We start from the raw sequence: 26413 nt of genomic DNA on the forward strand, positions 1-26413 counted from the left end.
GGAGGTAGTTAAGAAATGCTTGCATGAAGCAATGGCTGACTGTATACCTAGAGTCCGAATAATAAATCAAGTAGGGGTTAAATGGATGAATAACACCATTAAGCTTGAGCTGCAAAAAAAGAAACAACTATGGAGGGAATTTAAGGAGAAGGGTGACCGGCAGGCACATGAACGGTATAAAGCGCAGGCCAGAAGGGTGACAAGTGTGGTAAGAAAAGCAAAAAAGGATTACGAAAGAACATTGGCCATGCAGGCTAAAGAGAATCCTAAACAGTTTTTTAGATATGTAGCAAGTAAAAGGAAAAATGTACATGGCAGATTGATTTTAAAGAATGCCGATGGTAGGGAGGTAACTGAATCAGTTGAGATAGTTGAGTTACTGAGTGAGCACTTTGCAAAAGTATATCATCCAGGTGGTGACATTGCAGAAACGAATAAACCAGTAGATTATACGGGAATTGTGGTTAATGAAGTGGAGGTGAGTAGTCTATTGCATAACCTCAATGTCAATACATCTGTGGGATTGGATGGTATACCAGCTCGTGTTGTACGAGAAGCAGCTAAAGAATTGTCAGTACCCTTGACCATTTTGTTTAATTTGAGTCTCGGGTCTGGGTTAGTCCCGAGCGGGTGGAAAGAGGGGAAAATAGTTCCACTGCATAAAGGTGGTTCCAAGACTGCTGTTGTAAATTACCGACCGATTAGCATATCAGGAATCATTGTCAAGGTCTTAGAGAAAATAGTCAAGAGGAAAATACAAGATTGGATAGAAGAAAATGGGATACTGTATCGGGGACAGCATGGTTTTGTGAAGGGTAGGTCATGCCTCAGTAACTTGCTCACGTATTATAACACAGTGACGGCTGAACTGGATAAGGGTAATGGGTTTACGGTGATTCTACTGGACCTTGCCAAGGCCTTTGACAGGATTCCACATGGAATTCTAATCAGTAAATTGCAGCATATGGGAATGGACATAGGGTTGGTGAGATGGATAGGAGGGTGGTTGACGGAGAGATATCAGAGAGTGGTTTACTCGGGAGTAGAGTCAACAAGACGGCCTGTGACTAGTGGTGTGCCACAAGGATCTGTTCTTGGACCACTGCTGTTTAATTTGTTCATAAATGATATAAGAAATGATCTGAGAGGAACAGTTCATTTGTTTGCGGATGATGCGAAGTTGGGTAGGGCAATAGTGAATGCAGATGACGTCAAAATTTTGCAGGATGATTTGGATAGATTGGAGGTCTGGGCTAAGGAGAATGGATGTCAGTTTAATGTGGCAAAATGTAAGGTTATGCATTTTGGGGTGAAAAGATTGGCGGCAGTTTACTGCATTGGTGGAACCCTGCTCCAAGAAATTGATGAGGCACGAGATTTAGGAGTGTTGGTAGATAAGGAATTGAAATTTAGGGGACACATTGCAAAAGTGACCAAAACAGCTCATCAAATCACTTGGTTGCTGAAGAATACGTTGACAAGCAGAGACAAGCAGGTTATTGTTCCTCTCTATCGAGCCTTGATAAGACCCCATCTAGACTACTGTGCTCAGATTTGGTCACCTAGGTTTCTTCTTGATGGGGAGGAGGTGGAGAGGATCCAGAGGCAAGTGACCAAGATGATAGCAGGTCTGTGGAATGAACCGTATGAGAACAGGTTGAGGATTTGTGGGTTGCAAAAATTGGTTGATAGGCGGAGGAGGGGAGATATGATTGAGACATTCAAATTACTGAAGGGGTTCTATAAAATTAATTCAGAAGATATTTTTGAGAACAGGGCTGGTTGTGGGAGGACTAAGGGACATCCATGGAAACTGGGCAAAAGTGTGGTTAGTAAAGGTGTTAGAGCTGGGTTCTTTACTTTTAGAGTAGTGAATGAGTGGAATGCGCTCCCTGAGTCTGTAGTGGATGCTGTGACAGTGAATGAGTTTAAGGCGAGGTATGATAGATACTGTATGAATGTCAAATAGTTGTGATGAATATGATTTGGGGCCTCCCTCGATGACTCTAATGACTCCCTGGAGTTGCCCGTAATAATAGTAATAATAGTAATAGTAATATTATGTCAATCTGATACTTATCCAATTCCACAGCTAGCTCCATTTCTTTGCCATTCAGGGTCCTTATGTTGATAGTACTGATCTTGAACTCTGGCGATGTTGAGTTGGAGTGTGTTTCAGGATTTGTTCCAGTAGCTGACTTTTCGCTGTTCACTCTGGTTTCCTGGCGAAAACAACGGTGGCCTTGTTTAACCGGGCGACGCCCCAGCCGGCATGAAATTCTGTCATGTTGTACCATAATTTTATTTGTATTTAAGCCAATAAGAATACAATTTGTTCTGTAAAATCCCAAATTGCCAGCCCATCCTCACTCATTCAGTATCCAGGTAGATACCTAACAGGGTGCACCATGAGAAGGTGAGGATTGGACATTAGGTCAGAAGCACTGGTCAGTTCTCCACATCTAAAATTATTTAAATAAATAAATTATACCTACTAGTTTCATCACCTAAAAGAGAACTGATGGCTTCTTCAGAGATAAAGCACATCAAAACAAATCAAATACTAAGATCACAATGTTCATTACATGTTGAAAAACTGTTAGAATATGAATAAATGAGTTCATGTTAGACAGTTCAGCTAATTCATGCCAGGTAAAAATGCATGGCATGCATTAGCTGTCTGCAGTTAGCGACAGAAGGTGATTGTTGGCGAAACTGAAATCTCCAATGATGAAAAATTTAATGGGAGTTTTCCATAAATCACTTAGTGTCAGACTTTGGTTTTTCTTTAGTGATTTGTGCAAATGGACGACTGCAAGAGAAGTCTGGAATAAAAGTTCTCTTCTAAATAAGGCATGGCTGAAAGATTCCAATCACTGCATGATTGGCATAAGAAGTATGGCTGGCCAAACCAGATGTCTTTTCTTTTGTGGTCAACACCTGTGTAATATGTTCCTTCCTTCAAATCCACAGCTTGTCAGTCTTGTGTAGGCCAAACTACATGAGCATGGAATTCTATATACTCTTGGGTATGTGTAAAAAGGTGTGCTATCTTAGCAATCATCAGGAGGTTAGGAACAGTTTGAAGTGACTTAAAAGAATAATAAAAGAATAAAAGAATAATAAGTGACATAATCTGAAATTGTGATCTTTGAAAACTGATACCTATTTTAATTGATAAAGTTCCAATATATGGTGTTGTGATGGAGTCTCTGTATTGGATATTCTGGTTATTGGGAGCAGAAAAGTTCAAAAATAAACTCTAATCAACTGTTTTCTTAGAATAGCCATTGAAGACAAAGAAATTAGAGAAGGTGTTGAGTTCTGTCTTAAATCAGTAATCATTTTGTTAAATAGAAACTGCTCTATTCTTCAGTGTATGGATTATGCCTAATTTTTGAGAAGGATAGTAAAGAGATGAGGCATGGAGAAAATGTCCTGTATGTGAAGGTTTATAATAAACATCAAAAATACACCACATTCAAGCTTTCATGCTGATTTTAGTATTCAATTCAACCATTCAATAATTATTACAGAAATAGCATCATATAAACTTAGGGCTGGACCACAAGATATATATAGTGCACGTGGTAATTATCATCAAATTTCTGATATGTATCCTGAAGGGTGTGTACAGGATATTATGATGTACTGCATGAAAAGTTACATCATTACTCGCTTATCAATTTTGCACCAAATTAATATGTTATCTGTCAGATACCAATATTATCAGATCTTATATTTCTGTCCTTCTTATTGTATAAATCCACCAAGATCATGGTCTTCTTCTGCGTCTCTTTCATACCAACCTGACAAAGAACACTTTTTTTTTGCTAATCTTCCCTCTCCCATTCTGTTGAAGTGACTATACCACCTGAGATTAGCTCTGCTAACACATTCCTGGATGATAACAATATTAAATTCTTTCCTGATATCCTCATTTTTAATATGATATTGCCATTGATGGCATATGTTCATGCCCCCACGTATTAATCTACCTATATCTTGGTCTTCCTCTGAGTCTTTTTCCTACCAACCTGGCAGAGAACACTTGTTTTGCTAATCTTTCCTCTCCCATTCTGTTTAAGTGACCACACTACCTGAGAATAGCTCTGCTAATGCATTCCTGAATGATAATATCAAGTTCTATCCCAATAGCCTCATTTTAATATTATTATTATTAAGAGACCTCCAGGGAGTGAGGGACTCATCAAGGGAGGCCACATATTACATGCACCTGCTTTCATACTTATTCTTGAATTCATTCACACTGCTTGCACACCAACATCCAATGGCAATCCATTCCAATCACGCACCACTCTACGAGAGAAAAATCTAGCCCTCAGTCCCTTCTTAGCAGAACTCATTCTCAGCTTCCAAGGATACCATCTTGTCCTGTTTCAGAAGTTTCTAAGTCTGTTTGCTAGTCACTGCAGTCAACAAATTCTCAATCTGTCATCATAATGAGTATTCCACAATTCTGATATCTTTGCACTTTTCTCCATTGTATCAGAATCACAACAGAGACCAGGAGACCAGAAATGCACACAATAGTCAAAGTGAGATCGTATCAAAGCCTTGTAAAGAGACAAAATGACTTCCTTATCCTTATATGTGAAATTTGTTTCAGCATTGCAATTATCCTCTGAGTTGTATTTGTAATCTATGCTGTATAGCCCTTGAACTTCAACTTCTTCTCTACAAACTTCAAGACTCCTAGCCTGGTCAGTTTCTTCTAGCATAATCCCACCAATATCATATGACATCAGATATCTAATCACACCAAAATGTGTTACTTTACATTTACTAACATTGAACTGCCAACCAATTTACATGCCCAACAATTCCAGCCTATTCATCAAATCATTCTGCAGGTACTGCCTATCAACCGCATTTCTGATTACCCTACCAATCTTTGCTTATCAGCAGATAGATGTATGCTACATGTCAGATCCTTTGCTATGTCATTAAATTACAGATTGAATAACAGTGGACCAAGGAATGATCCTTGTGGTACACCACTGGTTACCTTAAATCTTGCAGAATCACATCTCTCATATATGTTAGTTAGCTTATCCACAGTAATATTTTATAATCGAAACCCATACTCTCCAATTTATGCAACACTCTACCATACTGTATTCTATTCTGTCAAAAGTCTTAGCAAATTCCAAAAGTATCATGGTGCATCTATTCCCATTGTCTAGTTCGATAGTAACATTATTATAGAATGAAGGCAAGTTGCTCAAACATGATCTTCCCTTAGTGAACCTATGCTCTTCATTGCAAAGTAGAGATTCATTGTCAACCCATTTCTGAATGCAAGCCCTAATGAAATTTTCCAAAATCTTCACCACCACTCAAGATACTGATTGGTTGACTGATTGGTTGATAGTTAGATACATTGGTCTTTGCACCACCCTTATGCAATGGGATTACCATATATTCTTTCCATTAGTGAGGAACCATCCCTGTTCTGAGACTCATATTAAACAGCCTGGTCAATGGAATAGCCAGTTCAGCTGAACACTCTTTTAGCATCCTTGCTGTTATTCCTTCAGTTCCTACTGCTAAATTCTTATTCAGTTTGTGCCACAGTTCTAATACCTCGTCTTCATGCACTAGAGTTTTGACATCAAGAGGTAGCAGTGAGCTCAATGTTGCATACACCAGGTTGATAGCTTTTAAAAAAAATGGCCATTCATTAGTTGAACAACCTCTTCTGCATCTGTCACCCTCACATTATCTGCATTTAGAGGAGTTATTCTTTCATAATCATTCTTTCCTTTTCTCAGCATATCAGGAGAATGCCAGCAAAGGTTGATCGATTGGTAGAGTCTCTGCTACTAATGACTCATGCAAAAAAGTTAAGCAAGTCTGAGCCCAGTTAGTAGTTGGAAGATCAATCATTCGATGCTGTTAGCACTCTGCTGAGGACTGGCCATTCTCACAGGGTTAACTTCGGCCTGTAAACCGACGTATGTCAGACCTCTGTACCCTTGGGACACGTGGGGATATGACAATGACAATATCAATAGAATTCTTGTCTTTAGTTTGCAGAGCCAGTTTCTTTTTATACTCAGACTTAGCTTTCTGTACATCAGTTGCGATTCTTCTAGCCTGCTGCCTATAATTTTCTTAACGGACATCATCCTTGCACACAAGGTATTCCTTCCACAGTATCCTTTTCTTATAAATCTCTTGCTTAATAAGATTACATATCCGTTTGAACTCCACTGAACTCCGTATACCCTTCATAATTTCCTGCTTTGTAGTTCAGCTTGTAACCTTTTCTGAATGGAACATTCGTAAACTTCATCACTTCTCAAGTGAGTACCACATGATCACTGTCACCAACCTGAAGCAGAATAGTTATGTCTTTAACTGAAACGTCCTCTGACACTATGATCAAATCTAACACTCTTTGATCTCAAGTTTCTTTTGTCACATGCTGCTTGAGGAAGTTGTCTCGCAACAGCTCAATAAATTAATTTTCAATCTTCTCATGAGATTTTACTGCTACCCAATATTTGGATAATTAAAGTCTCCCATTATGATTACTCTTTTTCGTGCCCATCTTTTCTATTTGGTGATGCATTTCTTCATTACTAGCAACTGATACACCAGGTCTGTAACAACACCCCACTATGTAATTGATCAGATTCCACCTCACACCAGATGGCTTCAAAGTCACTGCCACATGAAATACTGTTACTAGTACTACAATCATAGGTCTCAACACTAACTGGATTCAAGTCATCAGATATCATTAGCAGCACACCCTATCATCTCCTCTCCTATCCTGTCTATCCTTGCTAAAAATACTGTACCCTTTACACTCAATACCAGTTAGTATATCTGATTCTGACAGCTAGGTCTCACTAATGCTTATAATCTGAGGTCCCAACATATTGACCATGGCAACAAACTCTACCCCTCTGTTTGTGATACTCTAGCATTTGTGTACAGACATAATAATCTACCTGCATGTTCTTTTGTATACCCTTGTCTGCAGTCTGCATGACACAGTTGGAAAACTTGTAGATCTCTATTCTTCTCTAGTGCCTTCTACTTGTATACATCTTTGCACATATTTGATGGGTCTGAATCGGAAGAACACAAAGTTGAAATCATTCTCTTCTCACAATCATTTCCATGATAATGCCCATTACTCTCATTAGCAAAATTATATAGTATTGTCACTCTTACACTCATGTTCTCACCATTCTTCCCATTATATTTTAGTTTCCCTGACTCTCTGTGTTAAGTCTCATACCAGTTATTAGTTTTTCAAGACTCCAGATACCAAATGCATTCAGGTGTAAGCCATCCCTCTTATACAAATCCAATCTTCTCTCAAACTCACTCCACACATTCAAAAACTTGCATCCATTTGTAAAAATAATCATAATTTACAATTATGAATCTTTTTACAACTGTTTCTCTGTATAATATTATTAGTTTTGGTTTCATAACACATATATTGGCACTTGCAATGTGCCCATCAATGATATTATTACTGTCAAAATTAAATATAACCCTCTGAAATTGATGTACTTACTGATTCTGATAGTTATGTTATTTTCAATCCTTTTTATTGTAATTTAAAATCAATAAATGTGGAGATATTTATTGTGTTTTTTTTAAAGGCATTCTTGTTATGCTAACAGAGACAATGTGAAAGCCATTATACATAACTTCTTGCTTGCCATTTACACGGAGTGTGCATGCTCATCAAGGAGATTGATGGGTGATTGACAGATGAGAGAGAGCGTTTGGTATCGGAGTAATGAGGAAAACAAGAGAGAGCTAATGGAAGTTTAAGAATGCGGAGTGGAGAAATTTTGTTCTTAGGAAGTTTTTAAGTTTTACGTGACATTCGGAGAATATTAATAGAAGATTCTGAAAAGGAATCATAGAATTGCGAGTCTTTAAATTGGAGGAGTTGAGACTGTCAACAGGTATTTAGTAAATAAAAAAAGATGTTGTAGTCTTTGTTCTAAATGAATGTTCGAGGAAATGCTGAATGGAAAGTTTCATCTTCTATCTTAAGGACACCACATTATATGGAAAAAGAAACTGGTGAAATTTGAAACTATGAAGTGGCTTAACATGAAAAGTTCAACTTAGATATGTCGTTTATTATTAAGTAGTATAAGAAACTTTTTTCTCTGGTACAAAATTAGTAAATTGTGCAGCAAATAGAACTGCAAGAGGTAAGAATATTTATACTTCAGTGAGACAGGAGGAATAATACTGTATGCTACATAATGGAGATTAAAAAGATCCCATGGAAAAGAAGAAAATTATATCTTTTCGGAAAGGGGCTAAAAAAGAAACTGACTCTGATGAGCATTTTTATTGTTGTGAAAAGAAGGTGATTAGTCTGGTAGACACGATTAAATATATGTCACACAATCCAATAATCGAATAAGTCAGAGAATGAATAATTTTAATATTTTTGAATAAGAAAATCTCTAAAGTGTATATTTATTTTAGAAGACCTTGGATCCACTTAATTTTGTAGTTATTTATGCAAGGTTATTTAAATGTATATAATGTTTTCATTAAATACATATTTTTTTTTATTTAGTCTTGAGTGAATTTTCCATATTTTAAAAGAAAGAGTTAAAAGTCATTGCTCCAATTGGAATTGAACCATAATAAATAATATCTAAATACATTCCTTCTACACTGTCTATGCAATGAATCGTTTGCCATCTTAGCCCTTCTTCTTAATACAATTTTATCATATTGAAGTAATATACTTACTATTTTCACCTTCTCACTCTTACCTCTTCCAACAAATGTTTCATGTCCTCTCTCATAATGAAATTATAGCTAGTTAAGTCATTAGTGCCTACTACAATTACGATCTTATGTACTTTTCTATCCTGTTTTTGAATTGCTTGCATTATATTTTTAATTTCTGCTCCAGGAAAACTTGAAGTTATAACCCATTCATCAACAGCATGTTTTATGAGAGAGTCACTATACCAAATAACATCCTTCTTTTTACAAACAATGTTACTTATCTGATTTTTTTACTTACTGACTTACCTGATTCTGTGCTTTGTTGTTTCTTATTTTGCTGCTTAATTTTCTTATTCTCTCTACGTTCATTTATACACCTCTCAACATTCTGTAATTCCCACATCATCTCTCTGATAATTTGGTTTAACTTCGCAATTTTAGAGGTTAATTCATCTTCAACATCCTCCTCAATATCCTCAATAATCTTCTAATTTCTCTCTTATTCTCTATAAATTTCTTTAGTTATCTTTCTCCCATACTATCTCTGCTAATTCTGTTCTGTTTCCTTATTTAATTTGCCATCTTCACTAAAATTTGTGCCTAAATAAGTGAAATTTTTTTACTTTTTTTTTTTTTTAAACCTGTTACTGATTTTTATACCGAATTTATCACAGCAGTTATTCAATTTAGACAGGGACAGCTTCAGACATGTACTGGATTTATTTAGATGTATAATTCTATCTGCATTAAAGAGCTGAGATTAACATCTCCAATTTTGATATCATGGTTTAATGCCTCTTTCCTTCATAATGCGATCCATATATAGATAATGAATAACAGTGGAGATAATGTGCACACTTGTCTCACACCTGAGTTAACATCAAACCATCTTCCTCTACCTCCTCCAGTTCTAACTGCTGACTTACACCTCAAATAAAAACTATGTATTGCTTGATATTATGTCCCATTTACTGCATATAACTGGAGCATTTTGAACAGCTTTTCTCTTAAATACAGATCCTGTATTAAATTAAATAGATCTCCTCTATTTGTCCTGAATCCAGCTTGTTCTTCTCCAAGATTCCCTTCCACAATGTTTCTTAACTATTTCTTACTGAATAGCCTTCAGATGCTTCAATGCACTCTTGTGCACTGAAGCATCTGATCTTATAAAAAAAAGTATAGATGGTATGAACATTCCATGCTGTTCCCTTTCAAGAACTACTCTGAAAGAAATGCTTTACTACAATGTTGATGAGGTTTCTGCTGAAGTGACCTGACTTAACAAACACATCAACAAAAAATATTTGCAAAAAAATAATACAAGACTTATTCAAAAAGTGGCAGCAGTGATCAGAATGGAAATTATACTGAAGGTCTGTAAACGCATTTCATTAAATAAATGTTTGTTTTAACAAGAGGAGTATGTACAGAACTAATAATCCTTGTAAGAGTTGTTTTATAGTGAATTAATTCAAAATTAAATATATTAGATAAAGTATTAAGTATAAAGTATATTAAGTAGATAATATATTAGATATATTAGATAAATTAAATATATTAGATAAAATAAACTTTAAATTTCTCACCTTCTGAATAAGACTAAGAAGATGATCAAACTGCTCTACATTAAACTTGGCAGCAGCTGCTGCCATAATTGTATGGATATTATCAACTATTTGAGCATTCTGTCCTTCCTGCCAAATAAATTTTAAAATTATTGTAGAACTGCTAAAGAAATGAAAAGAAATTTTGGAATTATTTAATAACAAGGAAATATTTAATATACCTAACACTCTTATATTATAAAAATGATATATTCACGTAAACACAAGAAAGATATTTATTTAACCAAATATTTCGGTCTGGAAATAGCAGACCATCCTCAGTGGTATTACAAGAATAGTTTAAAAAAAATACAAGCTAGAATACTAAAAATAGATCGTTAAAAATTGAGCACGCCAAGTGATGTTATATCACTAAGTATGAAATGAAATATTTTGAAGTAGAGACATGATTGAAAAAAAAAAAAAAAAAATTAATGAGTAATCTTGATTAGACTTTCCCAGATTTTTGATATAGATATACAGTCATTACGATTCAGGATGGGGCGATGGAACAAGGCCTCCACACTTTCCTTGAACAAACGTTCGAACCTATAACGGGATCTATGTAAGAGGCGAGTCCTGGACCAAAAGATGCTCTGGTCAGTTTCAATCCCATGTTGGGCCAATCCAGACTTTTCAGGTTTGTTGTGAAGAATGGAGAATTGATGTTCTTGGATTCTCTTTTCAAGAGAACGTCCAGTCTGTCCAAAATAGGAGAGATCACAGTTGCAAGGAATTTGATAAACTCTAGGAAGAGATAAAGTTGAGCGTTTGTCTTTAGGAGGAGGAAAATGAGAAGACAATTTGTTAATAGGTGAATATGTTGTTAAATCATATTTCTTTAAAATTCTTGCAATAGGTTCTGAAATACCGAAGATATAAGGAATAGGCACTCGATGTATTGAAACTTTGTTGTTTTGTGGAGGATTATAAGAACTGAGAAGATGTTGAGTACTTTTTGCAGAAAAACCATTTTAAATTTAGAGTTTCATGTGTTGTTGGATAGTAGAAAGTTCTGTCTGTAGATAATCAAAAGTAGAACAATTAGTTTTGGCTCTTTTGATGAGGCATTTTATAATTCCTGTTTTTTGACATGGATGATGGGCTGATTCTTTAAAAATATAACAACCTCTGAACATTGGTTTCCTGTATACTGTAGTTGTAAGAATATTTGAAGGTGACCAGATGAGGAGAATGTCAAAAAAAGATAACTGGTTGTTTTCTTCTATTTCCATAGTAAACTTTATACGATGATGCAAGGAATTAATACTGTTTAAAAAAGAAGGTCAAGAGTTTTTGCTGTGAGGCCAAATAGTAAAGATGTCATCTATATATCTTACCCAAAAAGTTGGTTGAGAGAAAATAGATGAGAAGAGGACTTTTTCTAAATGTTCTAAATAGTTGGCTAAAGCCAGAGAAAGAGGATTTCCCATGGCCGTTCCTTCTACTTGGCTGTAAAATTTATTTTGACATACGAAATATCCAGAATGTATTACGAAATCGAACAGTTTTATAATGTCTTGAGGAAAGATGTCAGCAAGTAATTTTAAAGTTTCCTTGAGAGGTACATTGGTATATAAAGATTCTATATCAAAGCTAACCATAAGATCTGTAGGTTGTAATGAGACATTTTTTAATTTTTCTAAGAAATCGGAGGAGTTTTTTAAAAAAGAATTAGAGTTGCCAATGTAAGATTTCAATAATTTAGCTAGATATTTGGCTATATGGTAAGTAGGAGAATCAATACAATCTACTATTGGACGAAGAGGATAGTCAATCTTATGGATTTTTGGAAGGCCATAAAATCTAAGAGTACTAAAAAAAGTACTCAACATCTTCTCAATTCTTATAATCCTCCACAAAACAACAAAGTTTCAATATGTCGAGTGCCTATTCCTTATATCTCCAGTATTTCAGAACCTATCGCAAGAATTTTAAAGAAATATGATTTAACAACATATTCACCTATTAACAAATTGTCTTCTCATTTTCCTTCTCCTAAAGACAAATGCTCAACTTTATCTCTTCCTGGAGTTTATCAAATTCCTTGCAACTGTGATCTCTCCTATTTTGGACAGACTAGACGTTCTCTTGAAAAAAGAATCCAAGAACATCAATCCTCCATTCTGCACAACAAACTTGAAAAGTCTGGATTGGCTCAACACGAGATTGAAACTGACCACAGCATCTTTTGGTCCAGGACTTGCCTCTTACATAGATCCTGTTATAGGTTCGAACGTTTGTTGAAGGAACGCATGGAGGCCTTGTTCCATCGCCCCAACCTGAATCGTAATGACTGTATATTTATATCAAAAATCTGGGAAAGTCTAATTAAGATTACTCATTCATTTTTTTTTTTTTTTTTCAATCATGTCTCTACTTCAAAATATTCCATTTCATACTTAGTGATATAACATCACACGGCATGTTCAATTTTTAACGATCTATTGTTAGTATTCTAGCTTGTATTTTTTTAAAACTGTTCTTGTAATACTATTGAGGATGGTCTGCTATTTTCAGACCGAAATATTTGGTTAAATAAATATCTTTCTTGTGTTTACGTGAATATATCATTCAATCTTATGTCACAAGTATCCTTAAAACAGCAAATACATTATAAAAAGCTGCTTACTGCATACTCTTTCTAATTTTTTATTTTATTTTCATCAAGATATCTGAAAATTCCTGAATACCTTAGATAGAGGGGGGAGGTATTGAAGGTCTTCTGATCCTAATGGGATTCCTCCCACTGCGCTTCATACCTGTGTCTCAAAATTAATGTAAATCTTATATCTTCTTTCAAATATTTCATACTCATTCAGTATTCACCCTAAAGCATAGAAATATGCCTATAATCAACCCTCACCAAAGAAAGGAGATAAAACACAGCGATCTAACTACTGTCCCATTTCACTCATCTCAATTCTATGTATAATAATGATGAAAGTCATCAACAGTCAACTCCTTCGCCACATGGTAGCCCTCAGTTAATCAGTATCCATGTATATGGATTCTGCCACTAAATCAATAACAGATCTCCTTGCCAGCATCATCATCTGGAACAAAGGTTGTTTAAAACCATGTGACTGGTCTCAATCTTTCCACAATACTGGATCAAGTCTGGCAAAAAGACCTACTTACCAAATTACTAGTTTAGATTGGAATGGGAATGGATTTCTCTTCGGATGTTCACTAAATCATGGTAGATGGCTTCCTTTTGTTTCATATACAAGCTCTGTTTGACAAATATTCATGGATAAATATTAATGGATAACTTGATTCACTTTTTTTTTTTTTTATTATTATTATTATCATCATGGCAGCCTGGTTGGAAAGTGAATAGCATGCCCACTCTCCAAACCAATAGGTTGCAGGTTCAAATTCCACGTAGAGCATGTATGTTTGTGAATGTCTTTAGGTAATAGAGGACTTGCATCATCAGTGTAAGACCACCACTCTGCTAACTGGATGAATGTGTAGCTTGAAAAATGTACAATAGGGTTACAGCCTTTCATAGAGAGAATTCACATAAAAGAAAACAAAAAGACATATTTTTGAGATGGATGGTGAGCTGATGTATTATGGATATAACGACTTGAAAAAGTTGGTTATCAGTAGATGGACATAGAAATATGGCATCATGAAATCTTTAGTATCCAGATCAAAACAAGATTTGTTTGAAGAATCCCTAAAACAAGAATTGGAAATTATCAGATAAACAGCCTTACTAAATAGAAATAATCCAAAAGCAATCCAAAAAATAATTAACCACGCTTCTACAAATCAACCCAGACAAGAAGCCCACAAGATTCCCATTCCACATATTAAAGGCATCTCTGAACATGTGGTAAAAACTATGAGAAAATATAAACTCAGTGAATACATTAAAGATACCAAGAAATTATATACTTGGTTTAATCCTTTATCCAAGTATAAGCAAACAAAGTTTGCATACGCTTAAATCAAGGATTAAACCAAGCATAAATTTCTTAGTATCTTTAATTTATAGTATAAAAAAGTGGAAAAACTTCCAACAGCTATCTATAATCCAAGAGTATTTTAATAATAGGGTGTGACACCTTTTGGATACTCGTATATGAAAACATGACTTCTGCATTACTTCAACCTTAGTATCACCTCTGGGTCTGATCCCACTGATGAGACCTCAATAAAGGTTGAAACTGTTCTGTGTATTGACCCTTCCCATAATGCATAGCATTATAAAGGGCGTCCCAAAATTCATGCAAGATTTAAACTTAGCGCCATTTGTGCGGTAAAGTGTTGCCAATGAGGAAAAAAAGACAGCGTGACAGCTGACAGTTCAGGGTTATTAAAAATGGAGCGCTACACGAAATAATAACGCATTTTCATTGTTGAGCAATATTTTAAAAATAATGAAGGTTTGGCAGCTACAGTTCGCAATTTTCGTACAAAACATGGTCGGAATAGTGATTTAACTTCATCAACTGTGAAAATATTAATTAAAAAATTCAAGGAAACTGGATCAATTAGTGATCTTATACATTCTGGCCGTCCTTCAACAAGTCGTTCAACAGAAAACGTCGAAGCAATTCGTGAGAGTGTTGCTGAGAGTCCAGGAACATCAATTCGGCACCGTGGTCTTGAATTGGGCATTTCAAGAAGCTCTCTACAGCGTAGTCTCATGAAAGATCTGCATCTTTTTCGAACAAAATCATCTTCAGCGATGAGGCTCATTTTCATCTTGATGGCTTCGTTAATCAACAAAATTGTCGCATTTGGGGCTCGGAAAATCCACGAATGATTGTTGAGAAACAAATGCATCCACAACGTGTCACTGTTTGGTGCGGATTTTGGGCTGGAGGCATCATCGGTCCATTCTTCTTCGAAAATGTGGCTGGTAAAGCAATAACAGTTAATGGTGCTCACTATCGCGACATGATAATCCAGTTTTTTGTGCCTAAATTGCAAGATATGGATGTGGACAACATGTGGTTTCAACAAGACGGTGCCACATGCCATACAGCCTGAGAAACAATTCAATTACTGCATGAGTCATTTCCTGTTTTGGTGATCAGAATTGGCTGCCCAGATTGTGTGACGTAATGCCATTGGACTTTTTTCTTTGGGGTTTTTTGAAGTCTAAGGTTTATGCCAACAAGCCCACGACCACCCACGCCTTGAAGGAGGTAATTGAGCACTGTATCAATGAAATTCAGTCACATTTATCCAAAACGGTCATGGAAAATTTCGACAAAAGAGTGCGTATGTGCCAGCAAAGCCGTGGAGGCCATTTATCCGATATGCTATTCCATGCATAACCCTATACTGTATACTTTATGAATCAATAAGAAATTACAATTTTTAATTAAAAACCTATGTTTTCTATCAAAATTACTTTTTGCGTGAATTTTGAGACACCCTGTACATGTCAGCATTATGGTATACTAAGACAAGTGATGTGAAGTCATTAGCTTCTATATACAAGATGCCCCAGTCTTGAAAATATGTGGGTGGTCTGAAAAGTTCTCTGCCTAACAACTAAAAAAATGAATTTATAATTTCAAAATTATTTTTATTTTTCAACATACTCTCCCTTAAGACTAATACATTTATTCCAGCGATGCTCCAGTGCCATTATCCCATCCATGTAGCAGTTCTCAGTAAGATTTGCAAAATACCCCTCTACAGCTGCAATCACCTCTTCATTCAAAGAAAACCGCTGACCAGAGCGGAAGGGTTTTAGTGTTGGGAAGAGACACAAGTCAGAGGGAGCCAAATCTGGGTAATAGGGTGGAGATGTTCCAACAATTCATAGTGCAGATCCGTTAATTTTCACAATGCCAAAACACCTTTGTGGGCAGGTGCATTGTCCTGATGAAGGATGATTTTTTTCCTTCTGCAAACCAGGTCTTTTCTCATGAATTTTTTCCTCTAATCTGATTAAAAGATCAGAATAATATTCCCCGGTTATTGTTTTACCTTTTTCAAGATAATTAACAAACAATATGCCTTCAGCATCCCAAAACACCATGCCATCATGCCATGACCTTTCCTGCTGATGGAACCAACTCTGTCTTCTTTGGTGCTGAACAACTGCCTTCTGTCCACTGTTTTGATTGCTGTTTGGATTCTGGTGTGTAATGGTGAGTCCAAGTCTCATCCATAGTAATAAATTGATGCACAAAATCAGTTTTATTCTTGTTACTCCAAGCACTGTTCAGAGATTTTCATGCGAGTGCATTTCTGATCTGATGTGAGAAAGCACAGCACCCATCTTGTGCAAAGCTTTTTCATTTGCAATTCTTCATGATATCCTACATGTTCTTTTGAAATGCCTATAGTCTTAGCAATTTCATGCACTTTGACTCGTCGGTCATTCAATACCATATCTTGCACTTGATCAATGATTTCGTTACACTTTGTGGACATCCTTCACATGGATCATCTTCACGGCTGGTACAGCCATGCGTAAACTCAGCAGCCCATTTCTTAATTGTCGAAAACGAAGGAGAAGAGTGCCCATAAACTTTTATGAACTTAGAAGAAATTTCTTTTGGTGTTAAACCTTCTTTTACAAAGAATTTTATAACCACACACTACTCAATTTTATCCATTTCAAGGGATACAGACAACACTTTTGCTTCAGACAGCTGTACAAAACAAACTACTTGATAGAATGACTTGCAATTTCACATGGATGCTTATGACAGATGTACCAACTTAGAAAAAAAAAAAAATTGTGCCAATAGTGTTGCCACTATGGTCGAGGTAGAGAACATTTCAGATCACCATCGTACAACCTAATTTTTTTTCTGTTTTTAATTCTTATTACAGTCCTTTTCTTTTATGATATTGTTCTCTATTTAGAGCTATCATATTGCTCATAGCTTTTCAATAATTTGAAGTCTTTTTAACTTTTTTTGTTTTGGGAAAAGACACGATTATATCTGATCCACAGGAGAAAGTCCACAACAACTGAGGGTTCTAATTTTTGGGGAAAGCAGAGTGGGAGAGACTGTTCCAAAGGAAAGATGTAGATAGGATGAAGGAGAAGGCAGTGAAGTTGGTTCGGTGAGTTTCAAGATGGACTATAAAAGGATGTTGGTTAGCAGTGGCTCTTGTTGTAATGATTTTGGAGGAGAGTGGGTGAATAACAGTGGCTAATTCAGCAGAGCACTGTCCATGAAAATATGTGTAGAAGAGGCACAAAGCAGCAAATGAAACTCTGTGAAAGAGGGATTGAAGTGGATATGTGAAAGAGAGATCATTAATTAGCCTGATTGCCCTTTTCTTGAAACAGCTGAGCAATCTTATTGAGGGTTTTGATGCTCCACTCCAAATACAGGAGCAATATTCCATCTTGTAAAAAAAAGTACATCAAGTATTTTGGCAAATGCAGGTGTTATAATTGAAATGTGGTTATGCCAGGAAAGAAAGGTGTAGGTCAGTCCTTCACCTCTAAAAAAACAGAGTTATAATTCATTTTAGATCAGAAAATATGGAATATGTTAAAAAGTATGATTAACAGATTTTAAAGGAAAGACTCTTATTTAATGAAGATGACTATTCAAAATATATTAAAGATGCTGAAAATATATTAAACTGTTAAAACCCATTAGATTGACATTATTATTTTTTTCCTTTTCATTTATTTTTAACACAAATATTAAACACATAAGGGTTGCTTAAGGGTCAAAACTGTATAATTGAGAAGACACCTCCACATAGCCTTTAAAAGAATGCAGATAACAGACCAGCATCCTCACCTTCTCATTGTGCACCCTGTTAGGCATCTACCTGGATACTGAATGGAGGAGGATAGGCTGCAATTTGGAGTATATAGTATTCAACACTAAATATGAGGCTAATCTTTTTGAATGGCAGGTAATATCCAGCAGAGTGATGCAGGCGAATATCAGAATAGGGAACAGAATAATGAGACTTATTTGTGCGTATGAGGCTTTAGAGAAAGCAACTGACACAATGAAAAAGAAAAGTTGGTCCTTGTTGGGGATCTAAATAGCACAGTAGAAAATGATTGTAAGACATACAAAAATATTTTGGGAAAATTTGGAGAAAAGAGCAAAGCTAATAATAATGGCAAATACCTGTTGGATTTCTGCTCAGGACATGGACTGGTTATTACTAACACGATGTTCCACATTAAAATTCACATTGTTATTGTTGATAGAGATATTTTCTCACTGGTGTAGAATACTAGAGTGTACAGAGGATTTGAAATTGGAACCGATCACCATGCAGTGTTAAGCAGGATAAAATTGAATTTCATATTGAAAAGAATAACGTTTAAAAAATTTTAAAGCAAATAAAAGTAAATTAAAGCAAAAAACAAACAGTATTGCAGAAAAATGAAAGAATTTGAGAACAGAACCCAAATCTTGGAGATTCAGTGGCAAATCCTGAAGAAAACACTGAATGATTCAGTCAGAGAGGCATGTGGTGAAGTTGTCTGCAAGAATAGAAAAATCAGAACTCCATGGTGGACACAGGAAGGTAAAGAGGCAGTGAAGGAAAAGAAGAAAGCATATCAAAAGTTCCTGGCAAATACGTCAGCTTGTGCTATTGTAGAATACAGAGGGAAATGTAAGAAAGCTAAAAACTGTGTAAAACTAGCTAAACAAAAGTATTTTGTTTAGCTAGTTTTAGCAATTATATGACAAGGTGCAAAGAGAAAAGCTATTCAAAATGCTACAGTTACATGTATGGGACATTATATCAAACAATACTTAGTCTTTATATAAGTTGTAAGTCAGCAGTTAGAATTGAAGGAAATACAGGAAGATGGTTTGATGTTAAATCTAGTGTCAGACAAGGATGTACATTATCTCCTCTGTTATTCATTATCTACATGAATCACATTGTATAGGAAAGCAGTATTAAACCTGATATAAAAATTGGAGATGTGAATCTCAGCTATTTACTTTATGCAGATGATGTGATAATTTCAAATAAACCCAGTATAAGTCTGGAAGATTCCCTTTCCAAATTGAATAGCCGTTGTAATAAATTTGGTATGAAAATCAGCAATAGCAAGAAAAGACAATGGAAAACAGGTGGAAGCACTGAAAATATCAACTGCATTGTGAATTGAGAACCTATAGAACAAGTAAAACATTTCAGGTACTTATGCATGATTTTTATTCTACTTCTTCTGCAGCTTCTCCCACTTAAGTGGGGTCACTGATGATGATGAGTCTCCTCCACATCCTCCTGTCTTGGCTGTCACCACATCCAAGTTCTTCATCCTCAAGTCCTCTTCTACTGGCTCCCTCCATCTCTTCTTTGGCCGCCCGCTTCCTCCTTCCTTGCACATCCATCTGCATGACCCATCTTCCCACATATTTGCCCTACCTCCTCATCACATGACCAAACCATCTCAACCTTGCCTCCTGTATCTTCGCTCCTAAGTTCGTAACTTTCACTGCTCCCCTCACATAGTCATTTCTCAGACGATCCTTTCTGGTCACACCGCACATCCACCTAAGCATTCTCATCTCTGCTACTTCCATCCTGCTGATGTTATTTTTCCTCAGGGCCACAGTTTCTATAGCATACGTCATAGTTGGTCTCACTACTGTCCTATAGATTTTGCCTTTCAGATTGATCGGCACCCTCTTATCGCATAACACTCCAGCCATCTCCCTCCAGTTTCTCCAACCTGCTTGTATCCTGCATCCCACTTCCTTCTCAGCTCCTCCATCTTCTTCCACTGTTGAACCTAAGTATCTAAAGTTCGCTCACCTTCCTGATGACATTTCCTTCCAGCTCCAGATCTGTCTCCTGTCCTCTGCGCAACATATATACTCTGTCTTACTTCTGCTCAGTCTCATACCTCTCTCTTCCAGTACTTTTCTCCATCTTTCCAGTTTAGTTCCTGCTTCTTCTCTTGAATCTGCACACAGCAAGATGTCATCCGCATACAACATTGTCCAAGGTGCATCTTCTCTCACCTCCTCCATCACAATGTTAACCAGAAATGGACTTAATGCTGACCCTTGATGCAAGCCAACTGTTACTTGAAAACTTTCTGTCTGTCCCAGACAGGTCCAAACACTTGTCTTCACATTTCTGTACATCTCCTGCACCAACCTGACATATTTCTACGGAACCTTCTTCTCCCTCAGACACCTCCAGACTTCTTGCCTTGGCACTCTATCGTATGCTTTCTCCAGATCAATAAATGCCAGATGTAGCTCCGGTTGTTTCTCTCGAAACTTTTCCATCATCTGCCGTAACCCAAAGATAGTATCTGTTGTTGATCTACCAGGCATGAAGCCAAATTGTTCCTTTGCAATCTCCACTTCCTTCCTTAATCTTCCATCAAGAACCCTTTCTAGGATTTTCATTGTGTGGGACATCAACTTTATTCCTCTGTAATGTTTACAGTCTTGTGCATCCCCTTTATCCTTGTAGATGGGAACAAGATTATTCTCCCTCCATTCCTCAGGTATATTTTCCTGTTGGCAAACTTTCATGAACAGATCCCACAGCAGGTCAATTCCTTCTTCCCCCAGTGCCTTCCATGCCTCCACTGGAATCCTGTCAGGGCCCACTGATTTTCCATTCCTCATCCTCTTCATGGCCTCCGTCACTTCCACTCTACTGATGTTCTGTCACCATCCTCTCAGAAGGCTGCCCATCTTCTCTGTGAGTCCTTGCATTTTCCTCATTCAAAAGTCCCTCAAAGTATATTCTCCATCTGTTTCTTATGTCCACATCCCTCCATAATACTCTTCCTTCAGCATCTGCCTGATCTGCCTCACATGTAAGATGTCCTTTGCTGCTTTATTTCTACATTTCGCTAGTTGGTAAATTTTTCTCTGTCCTTCCTTTGTTTCTAATTGATCATACAGATCTTGATATGCCATAGCCTTTGCCTGTGCCACAACTCTCTTGGCTTCTTGCTTTCTCTCTCTGTCCTCTTCCACTCTTGACTCATCCCACTTCTGCTTTGCCTTCCTCTTAGCTGTCACTGCCACTTGTACATTATTATTCCACCACCCCCTCCTTCTGCTCTCTAATCTTTCCAGATGTCTCACCAAGCACCTCGATTGCACAGCTCAGGATTACTTTTGAATTATGTTTCCACCAATCTTGTACACTTTCCAGTCCATCCGAAATCCTCTCTAACACCCTCTCCCTAAAACGATTCCTCATACTCTCTTCTTTTATGCGAAACCACTTAATTGTCTTCATCCCATGGCTTCCAGAGGTTCTTATCTTCAATCTTATTTTAAAGTCTGCACACAGCAGTTGGTGTTGCTGTGCCACTTGATCTGTTGGAATTACTTTATAATTTGTCACAACCTTAAGATGTTTTCTTCTAGTCAAAATGTAGTCAATTTGTGAACTGCTGTTACCACTCCTAAATGTTATCAAATGTTCTTCCCTCTTGTAGAAAAACAAGTTCACAATTGCCAGATCAAACGCTACTGCAAAGTCCACAACCCTCTCTCCTTCCTGGTTCATCATTCCCACTCCGTGGCACCATGCACCCTTTCACAGTCTCTATTCTGTCTCCTATGTGTCCGTTCAAGTCTCCTCCAACAATCGCCATCTCATTTTCTTCCAGTTCCCTCATTTCTTCATCTAACACGTTCCAGAACTCATCTTTCTCCTCTGCTGAACAGCCAAATTGCGGGGCATATACACATAATACAACCACCCGCTCTTCTCCAAAAACCCAATTTCATTCACATCATCCTGTCATTCCTTCTACTCACTTCCCGTACTTCGCCCTTCATTCTGCCACACACCACAATTCCTACACCATTTCTTCCCTCGTTATTTGCTCCAGAGTAAAACAATTTACATCCATCTCCCAGTTCCTTTGCCTTTCCCCCCTTCCACCTTGTCTCCTGCACACATAAGATGTCCAACTTCCTCATCATGTCTGCCACCTCTCTTCCCCTTCCAGTCATCCTTCTAACATTCAGCGTTCCCACTCGCAACATCCTCTCCACCTGCTGGGCTTGCTTCTTTAACCACACCTGTCCTTGATGCGGTAGCCCTTGTCCACTTCTCGCAGCTGTAGGGTGATGTGGCTGCGTGTCGCCACATCACCCTACAGCTAGATAAGTGGTATGCCCTAGCCCTTATATCATTTTCTCTTTGACTCATATCATAGCTAGAGATGGCAGTGAAGTTTTACGACCAGATGTCCTTCCTGACATCAACCCTCGCCATTTATCCGGGCTTGGGACTGGCACCTATTAAGGCTAGCTTGCCTCCTTCGGTGGCTGCATAAGACAAAATGCCTTAGCAAGATAGGAAAGATTCGCTCCTAGCCCTCAAATATTCTAATAGCATCAGGGGGAAGGAGCAAGGAGAGGAGAAAGAAGCAAAGAAAGAAGGGGGGGGGGATCAGTCTACAGAATAATATAACAGATGTATATTACATGAAGTAAGGCATGGTCCAGCATCTGGTACCTCGGGTTTGCCATGCCCGTACTCACTAAAGGGTGCCCTTGAGGTATTCTGCATGATTTTTATTGACGATGATAAATTAAATTAAATATGGAAATAGATAACAGAATCAACAAAGCTGGTATGGTAGGAAATGAACTGAATAAATTTGGATGGAATAAGAGAGAAATTAGTCAAAACAAAATTAGCTGTTTACAAGACAGTGTTCAAGCCAATTTTAACTTATGGATCTGAGAGATGGGTTAGAAATAAAAGACTAGAGATGACAGATATGAGAGTCCTGAGAAAGATTAGGGGAATGAACAGATAGTATCAATGAAATATCATATTAAAATGAGGATATTAGGAAAGAACTTAGCATCCAGGAATGTATTAACATAGCTAATCTCAGGTAGTATGGTCACTTAAACAGAATGGGAGAGGAAAGATTAGCAAAACAGGTGTTCTCTTCCAAGTTGGCAAGAAAAAAAGACCCAGAAAGAGACAAGCTATAGGTGGATTGATACAGTAATAAGTGCCTTAGAAGACAGAAATATAAGCTCTCATAATGTTGGAGTCTTGACAGGTAACAGATTGATGTGGAGGAAAATTGTAGATAGGAAGTTAGTGGTGATGTAAGTTTTTCGTTAGTGGTGATGTAAGTTTTTCATGTAGTACTATCATATTCTGTGCATCCCTCTCATAAATTTGATGATGATGATAAAAATTTCCATTTGAAACAGTGATGCAAATCTACTAAGAAGAGAAGAGAAAAAATTTATGGATTCCTGTTTACAAACGAATTTAATTTGTTTGAATAGAAGTTAGAAACAGAAAACAAATAAATGGAAAATTACAAACATCGAGAATTAGAAATAGATCTAAACAGAGAAACTTAGGGTTATATTCATTTCAAATGCAAAAATCAAAGACAGTTCACAATCAAATAGGGTATTTTCTGCATAAAATAAAGAGCTGACATTAACTCTCTAATTTTGATATCAAGTTTAATACACTTTCCTTCATAATGTGATCTACATTGATGATGAATAACAGTGAACATAAACTATATCCTTGTCTCACACCCACCTGATTTAACACCAAACTTCCTAATGCTCAATATAATATCCCATTGACACCATATAACTGTAGCATTTTGAAGAACTTTTCTCTTGGCACCTTGTCATGTGCCTTTTCCAGATATACAAAACTTAAATACGAATCCATGTTATATTTTCACAATTTCTAATCTGTCTTAAAGTGAAAATATGATCCTGACAATCTCTGTTTAGTCTGATCACAGCTTGTTCTTCGCCAAGCTTTCCTTCTACAATTGTTCTAAGCCATTTCTCAAGTATACTTGCATAAATCTTATCAGGAACACTCAGAAAGGAAATTCTTCTGTAATTCTCACATTAGTTTTAGTTCACTTTTTTTATAAAATGGGTACTAAGAAATCTCTACTCTAATCATGAATTTGACCATCTGTCCAGGCCTTCTGAATTATGCAGTAAAGCCACTGTAAAACTTTAATACCTCCATATTTTAGCATTCCTGGTTAAATGTCACGTACTCTAGCTGCTAATTAACATTTCAGGTTTGTGATAGCTTTTTCTACTTGAAGTGTAGAAAACAGTCCAAAAGACGGCCTGTGACTAGTGGTGTGCCACATAGTTCTGTTCTTGGACTACTACTGTTCAATTTGTTCATTAGCAATATAGGAAAGGATCTGAGAGGAAGTGTTCATTTGTTTGCCGATGATGCAAAGTTGGATAGAGCAATAGTGAGTGCATAGGATGTCAAAATTTTGCAGGATGATTTGAAGGACTGGGCTAAGGAGAATGGATGTCAATTTAATGTGGCAAAGTGCAAGGTTATGCATTTTGGGATGAAAAGATTAGCAGCAGTATATCACATTGGTGGAACCATACTCCAGGAGATTGACGAAGCCAGGGATTTGGGAGTGTTGGTTGATAGGGAGTTGAAGTTTAGGGGGCACATCACAAAAGTGGCTAAATCAGCTCATCAAATCACTTGGTTGCTGAAAAATACATTAATAAGCAGAGACAAACAGGTTATTGTTTCTCTGTATGATGCCTTGTAAGATCCCATCTAGACTACTGTGCCAGATATGGGCACCAGAGTTCCTTCTTGATGGGGAGGAGGTGGAGAGGATCCAGAGACGAGTGACCAAGATGATAGCAGGTCTATGGAATGAACCTTATGAGAACAGGTTGAAGATTTGTGGGTTGCAGAAATTGGTCAATAGGCAGAAAAGGGGTGATATGATTGAGACATTCAAATTACTGAAGAGTTTCTATAAGATTAATTCAGAAAATATTTTTGAGAATAGGACTGGTGGTGGCAGGACTAGGGGCCATACATCGAAGCTGGGCAAGGGTGTGGTTAGCAAGGGTGTTAGAGCTAGGTTTTTTACTTGGAGAGTGGTGAATGAGTGGAATAAGCTGCCAGAGTGTTAGGGCCTCCCTCGATGAGTCTATAGTGTTGGATCCTACTTCGTCTTAATCTATACTCTGGATCCGACATGATTCCTATTACGATGTTCTTAACTAATTGATAAGTTGTAAGCTGATTTTTAATTCAAATATAAAGAAAATTTATATTTAAAGACTGCGCCACTTTACATCTGAATTAGTTCAAGAATTGAAGATAAATCAACCCTCAACTATTTCTCCTTAATACATATACTGGCCAAGTATATTTAACTAACTTAATTCATCCGCTTTGGTTCGAATATTTTATGAATGGTGCAGTAAAAGAGATTCAGGCAAAATACAATTTTAGATAAACAAAAACAAACACTTAATTTTAAAATCACAAATTATACACTTAAGATCAAAATACTAAATAAGTTATTATAAACAATTCAGCCTTTCTGATAATAAAGTAATGCAAACTCAGACAATGGTAATTCTGTTATCTGTAATACAGTCTTCTCACAGTTCCTTAAGTTCCAAAATACAATAAAATTGCAATAACACCACTTTACAAGCAAACACTTTTAAATTTTCACTTCAGTTAATCTTTGCGATAGTTACTGTTAACATAAGGAAATTCTAGGATGAAACACACTCACTTCTCTGTATAGAATTATAATGGTTGGAATAATCTTACCGATAATCTTCTATCTTCATCTACTTATACACATATACACTTTTTATAACTGTAAACGCTTTAAACAGTAAACGGCACTCGTTAAGATAAATCTTCTAAGCAATAACTGAATTAATCATCGGTCACAATACACATAAACAAACGTTGTTGCATAAAGTAATTCTGATCTCTCATAAAATAAGGCAACACAATAATTTTTAACTTTAGCTATTATATGCACAGTTGTTCATTCCTCTGGCATTCAATTAATTCTTTAGGCACTATAATTCTAAAACAACTAACGGTAAATTTCAATTTTACAGCCACTACTATTCTCCCGTAATTTCGTGCTTTGCTTTAAGATTCTATGTGTCCTTGAAAGGTTGGCCCTGAAATTAAATCTCAACTCAAGTATTGCTAGTCTATTTAGTAATCTCTCAGCTGTTTTCCGTAGCTATAATTGTTATTTTACAACTTATTAGCTAACTGCTTCTCGACTAGTAGACTTAAATTAGCTGCTTGAGTAACTC

At 36.6% G+C, this 26413-nt stretch overlaps 1 protein-coding gene across 1 annotated transcript in view; it reads right to left on the minus strand.

Moving 5' to 3' along the window:
- LOC150101143 (ubiquitin carboxyl-terminal hydrolase 24-like) overlaps window positions 1–26413 on the minus strand; it is an 824883-nt gene that overhangs the window by 644177 nt on the left and 154293 nt on the right. The window contains exon 12 of the mRNA XM_090401261.1: window positions 10344–10451. Within this exon, the coding sequence (XP_090257387.1) occupies window positions 10344–10451 (108 nt within the window). The remainder of the gene's footprint in view (window positions 1–10343; window positions 10452–26413) is intronic.

The sequence above is a fragment of the Typopeltis vanoorti genome, chromosome 12 (genome assembly GCF_054136105.1).
Source record: "Typopeltis vanoorti isolate ZY-2024b chromosome 12, IOZ_Tvanoo_1.0, whole genome shotgun sequence".
NCBI classification, from domain to species: Eukaryota; Metazoa; Arthropoda; class Arachnida; order Uropygi; family Thelyphonidae; genus Typopeltis; species Typopeltis vanoorti.